The following is a 5439-nucleotide window of genomic DNA, read 5'->3' on the forward strand; positions in this document are numbered from 1 at the left end:
CATTTCCGGGTAGATTACTTCACGCATAGGCATATTATCATTTGAAATTTGAATTGCCTGCCCTTGGGTTAGTCCGACGTCTCTCCGTTTATGTCCCCGACATTATCCACCCTTTTTCCTCACGCGTTTGTTTTCTTTACTTAACTTGTTGTTAGATCATCTGAAGGGAAGAAATGCCCAAAAGCTGCAAGCTTTGGACAATAAGCGTGGAAAACACGCTAGGGGATTCCCCCGCGCGGTTTTTCACAATGACAAACCGCAGCGGGGGCTAGGTAATGAAATGTGCATGATAGAAACTACACATAGCGGGGTGGCTATAGTGCGGTTCCAAAGTCGCTGTGTAGCTCCTCTCATTCACATCCCATTCGGAACATAGAAGATACAAAGTCGCCGTCTACCGGATTTTATGAGTGCCATTTTTTCATGAATTCTATTGCAGTTTATGAAACAAACGAATACGTTGGGGTAGAATGGAATGTACTGAAGCGGTTTTTAACTATTAACCCATTGTTTTATTCACTGATACCCAACACAAAATTGAATAAGTATATCCTCTTTGAGATCAGCATGCTTGTAGGCAGTTATTTTCAATTTTATTCCATTATTTTCAAATGTTATTTACATGATCAGGAGTGACATTGCGCATTTCGAAACGAGTGATTTTTGTTCGTTTCGACCACTTTGACTTAGCTTTGTTTACGAACCCAAAAAATTTACATTTCTCTATGAGACAAATTTTGCTATAAATCTAGTACACTGAAAATATCAACTTGAAAAAAATACATAATACTAAAACCAATTCGATTTGAGTTCGATTTTTTTCGAAACGAGTTACTTGTTTCGAAATGCGCAATGCCAGCCCAGGTCACATAGTCCTAACTCTTATATAATCATTACTAATAGAACTTCTAAATCTGAAAAGAGGACCTAAAAAATTAGACGAATTGCTTATACTAGTGACATTAAAAAATATAAAGTAAAATATTAGCCAGGAATATTTGAGCATTCATCGAAAACGGAAGAAACCTAGTACCTTAGGTTAGGATGGAGATTGAGCCATTGATAACCAACCGTGTTTGAAACCTTCATATCAGCGCGTTGAATTTCCTTCCACTAAATATGTGAAATTACCTTCGGTGACCAAACGGTTTCGTCCGGTAGCGGAGTTGAAAATATCTGCCAGGCCAACCAATACATTGCAGGTTGCGTTTTCTCCCAACAATGAGTTCTGAAAAAACGCGAAAAAATCATTACTTGACACTATTTTCGCTCACGATTTTTTAAACACTTGTAGAACACCCGTTACACTTTTACTTAGAATATTCATATGATACGGACCATTTGATGATTTTGTCCTTGAAGATGTGTTTATTTTTTCCGCCGCAGAGAAAGCGTCATTTTTTACAGCAATAAACAAATGTTTTCAAAGTTACTTATTTATATATGTCAGCCTAATTAGTTCTGCAAAACATTATTCTTTTATTTAACACTTACCATTATGGAAATTAAATTCATTACTCGTGTGAAACTGCTTGATCAAATCCACCACATTTTGCTTTGCGTTTTGTTTATATTTGCTTCATGTAAGCTGGCTGTCAAATTCGGCTTCGATGTCCCGAATTACTGAGCCCCCGCTGCGGTTTGTCAAGGCAAAAAAGCTGCGCGGAAGAATAGCCCAGAAGCTCATTGTCCGCTAGCGGGTAATCGCTGCTTTAGTGTATTGTACATTTATTAACACATTTCAATTGATTAACCCTTTCCCGTACAACATCGACTCCCACTCGTGGGTACTTGAATAACATAGGGCACTGGAACGCTCAGCAGGCTAGTGAAATCGCTTGATGTGTGACGTATTAAATAATACGGGAAGGGGTTAACAATGTTTAAGATATGAGTGACGTCACCAATTCTCACTCCCAAGCAAATTACCTTGTTTACATAAATCATTGGGAAAAGCTTGCTAGAAAATTTTATGAATGTCAAATTATCTTCACTTTTGTGTTTGGGTGCGAAAAATTGCTCCGAGTCTGGGGCAACTTGATAGTTCATTAGAGAAAACTTCATTCCTTTTTTGGAAGCAAATTTTTTTGGGCGTTGGAGCAAGTGTTTCCGAGAATTGATCTATTGAGCGAGCTGTTTACAGTATCGAAATAGATACAGACGACCATCCGATATCGATTTTTTTTTCTACCCCTGAAAAATTGACGTAGGAAGATGGCCAACGTTTGTGAACCATTAACTCTGGCTAAAGGTAGGTTGTGATCATAAATAAAAGTTCCGTCTAAAAATAAGTTCGATTCAGATAGTAAACATTTATATATTTGATATTTTACTCCCAAGATGTGAAACGTTCCATCGAACTGCTGGAAAAGCTGCAAATGAGTGGAGAAGTTCCAGCAACGAAGCTGGCTGCGTTACAAAAAGTCCTTCAGAGCGATTTCTTGAATGCTGTCCGTGAGGTGTACGAGCATGTGTACGAGACGGTCGATATTCAGGGCTCACTGGACGTACGAGCATCTGCGACTGCCAAAGCTACTATCGCTGCGTTCGCAGCTAGCGAGGGCCATGCCCATCCGAGAGTTGTTGAGTTACCGAAAACGGATGAAGGTTTGCGATATGATTCACATATTTTTGTTATTGATTGTAACATTTTTTGGGGCTACTACTGACCAGGACTTGGATTCAATGTAATGGGTGGAAAGGAACAAAATTCGCCCATCTATATTTCACGTATAATTCCGGGAGGTGTTGCAGATCGTCACGGTGGACTGAAGAGAGGCGATCAACTGCTATCAGTGAACGGAGTATCCGTGGAAGGTGAAAACCACGAAAAGGCTGTAGAGCTACTCAAGCAAGCTGTAGGTTCAGTGAAATTAGTGGTTCGATACACACCAAAAGTTTTGGAGGAGATGGAATTGCGTTTCGATAAACAGCGAGCTGCCAGAAGACGCCAACAGTACTAGATTTCGCGCTATTACCCTATTTACACCATAGCAGTTTGAAAATTCATGTCGATGTTTAAATTTAATCATTGCCTAGAAGTTCTCAAATTTTCTTTAATCTATGATCCTTCGATATTTTAGATAATTGTGTTTGTTATATTATTTTGACCATATTCTAGAATCCAAGCACTGCAGCATAGCAAACGTTAATGATACATACAAATTGATCGCCCTAAATGACCCCTATATGATCAATAGAAATAAACGCCGTGCTCAACTGTCTTACGAACCGAATTTCTGTCTTTGAAAAAATTTGCCTAATGACTACCTGCATTTGCCACCTTGAGTCTCTAGTTTTCTTATTTCTCAACCAAATATTTGACTCCATTCTCTTCGTATTGAGCACGACTTACGCAGGACTTGAGAAAACTAAGTGATTGCGAGTACTGTTGTCCTCCATACCACGCATACGTAATCGGGCTGAAATGAGTTAGATATATATCGTTATCAGAATATACTCATCGAACCAATAAAACTAACTTTTCCGGCACAGTCACGCTGACGCTGAATTCATCTGGCGCCAATGCTCTGACATCATTCTGTATTCGTGACTGCATTCCGCAAAACAAGGCACTACCTCCACAAACTACAATATTGTTGAACAGATGTGGCTTCGTTTCATCGGGACACGCATCGATAGCATGTACAATTGCCTCTGCTACTCCCATCTGCTGAATTCCGATGTCGGATGGATGGAATAGAATCTCGGGTATGACAAACCTTTCGTTGTTCAATCGTAACGTTTGTAATTCGTCATTTGAATCGTTGTTTGGGTCCAACTTTCGCAGAAAACCTCTCCGAATTTGAGTATAATCTGGGAGAACATATTCTCTGATTATACTGTTTTCTGGATAGCGTTTCCTCCCAGTGATCATGTCCTCGTTGAAATTTTGCGATACGAAGCAACTGTCTTCCTTAACCTGATTAATTACATACGATTCATCCATCACGTTCAGCTGCCGATAGGAAATGATTTCTTTCAAATGATTCGTTAACATCTTTCCTCCGACATCTATTCTCCGTATAGCATTTTTGACCTTCGTTCCTTTTATGAATGGGACGATGTGGGTGAAACTGTATCCCATATCCACCACAACGCAACACAAAGGTTTCTTCTTATCCTCACCGTGTGTGTAATTAAACGCAATCAAGTCTACGGAGTTGGTTTTGCAGACCGCATCGCACTCGTATTCTTCGTACAAAATTTCCAACATCGCTTCTTGAATGGATTGGAAATTGAACAACGGCTCAGTGATCAAAAGCGGCGTATCAGCAAAATTAACCGGACAGCATTCATTGTTAAACATGTAATCCCACACCGTTTTCTGGATGTCCCAGTTAACCAAATAGCCCCGCTGGAAGCACAAGATATAGAACAGACCGGAAACATCGCGGCATTCTTCGATCTGGCTACCGATGAATGGGCGCCTCCGTTCGGATTTGGCCTTCGTTATGCAATTCGGAACGGTCCTGGAAGAAGATGATATGAGAGTTTTTGGAAGTATTTCACAGTATGCCACAATACTTCGGTTTGCTCCAATCCGACATGCCAATTTTTGCATACAATGCACCGTTGTCCAACACCAATACATTACTGTCGGACATTGCGTGTTGTATACTTTTTCCTACAGACGATATGGTTTTATCGCATAGATCCTCACTATTATGGCTCTCCAATATGCAAAAATTCACTAGTAACGTACACTTTGTTCTATTAAAATATGTGCTCTTGGTACATGTTTACGGGTACTAACCGGCAATATTTTTGTTGGTGTTGCAAAATTGCATTGTTCAGTTATACCTACACTTTATCGGTGTTTGTCATTATTAAGCAGCATTCACACGAGATATTTGTATTAGAGATGTCATATTATTCTCGTTATTCAAAATCCAAAAATAGTACGGTTTTTGTGCGAGTGATAGGGTTCGCACAAAAAAATATCGCATTAAAAGTCGTACTAAACTTCACCAGCAGCTATATTTTTCACAACGTTGTTTTTATTTTCACTGAATGCACTGTAATTGGAAAGTAACTGTGAACGATCGAGCTTTTTTCCATTGACAGTGAAGGACCGTGCATGTTGAACTTTTTTTTTATTAATTCCTCTAGTATTATATACAAGGTATTAGGTAGTTTATCGAGGATTTCTTTCCGAGCGTCTGTTTACCATGGAGGTGCGGCTCAAAACAGCGTCTAATCCCCATGTTAGGGGCGGCTGATCACTGTCTTCGTGCCAGCGGGGACTCTAAAAAGAGCTGTGCACGACGGTCCTTCGGCGAGACAGGGGGTTGGTGCAGACCCTGAAAGCCATCCGTAAAAATAAAACGCACAGGAAAATTCACAAAAAAATTCGAGACAGGACAATCGGACTAGACCCACGCAAAGAACACGGACTAGAGATTGGAAACTCGGAACATGGAACTGCAAGTCTCTCAA

The 5439-nt window shown here is 40.0% G+C and overlaps 2 protein-coding genes across 2 annotated transcripts; one reads left to right on the top strand and one right to left on the bottom strand.

Annotated features, from left to right (window-relative positions):
* Positions 1 to 1971: 1971 nt before the first annotated feature.
* LOC129767220 (protein lin-7 homolog C) lies at positions 1972 to 3227 on the top strand. The gene is made up of 3 exons (XM_055767875.1): positions 1972 to 2251; positions 2341 to 2607; positions 2674 to 3227. Exons 1-3 carry the CDS (start codon positions 2215 to 2217, stop codon positions 2961 to 2963), a joined length of 594 nt encoding a protein of 197 aa, XP_055623850.1. The 5' UTR covers positions 1972 to 2214; the 3' UTR covers positions 2964 to 3227.
* On the bottom strand, positions 3078 to 4785 carry LOC129767219 (actin-related protein 6). Its single transcript, XM_055767874.1, has 3 exons — positions 4528 to 4785; positions 3483 to 4472; positions 3078 to 3422 (listed from the first exon to the last, which is right to left on the bottom strand). The coding sequence occupies exons 1-3, from the start codon at positions 4605 to 4607 to the stop codon at positions 3302 to 3304; spliced, it is 1191 nt and encodes a 396-aa protein (XP_055623849.1). The 5' UTR covers positions 4608 to 4785; the 3' UTR covers positions 3078 to 3301.
* Between the last annotated feature and the right edge of the window lie 654 nt (positions 4786 to 5439).

The sequence above is a fragment of the Toxorhynchites rutilus genome, chromosome 2 (genome assembly GCF_029784135.1).
Source record: "Toxorhynchites rutilus septentrionalis strain SRP chromosome 2, ASM2978413v1, whole genome shotgun sequence".
Taxonomy (NCBI): domain Eukaryota; kingdom Metazoa; phylum Arthropoda; class Insecta; order Diptera; family Culicidae; genus Toxorhynchites; species Toxorhynchites rutilus.

Bases quoted from the DNA above. Each gene is read 5' to 3' on its own strand.
- LOC129767219 (XM_055767874.1), bottom strand. From the start codon at position 4,607: ATGTCCGACAGTAATGTATTGGTGTTGGACAACGGTGCATTGTATGCA. The intron at 4,473-4,527 runs GTATTGTGGCAT...ATCTTCTTCCAG, and splicing joins TCGGATTGGAGCAAACCGAA to GACCGTTCCGAATTGCATAA. The intron at 3,423-3,482 runs GTTAGTTTTATT...AACTCATTTCAG, and splicing joins AGCGTGACTGTGCCGGAAAA to CCCGATTACGTATGCGTGGT.
- LOC129767220 (XM_055767875.1), top strand. From the start codon at position 2,215: ATGGCCAACGTTTGTGAACCATTAACTCTGGCTAAAG. The intron at 2,252-2,340 runs GTAGGTTGTGAT...TTTACTCCCAAG, and splicing joins ACCATTAACTCTGGCTAAAG to ATGTGAAACGTTCCATCGAA. The intron at 2,608-2,673 runs GTTTGCGATATG...ACTACTGACCAG, and splicing joins GTTACCGAAAACGGATGAAG to GACTTGGATTCAATGTAATG.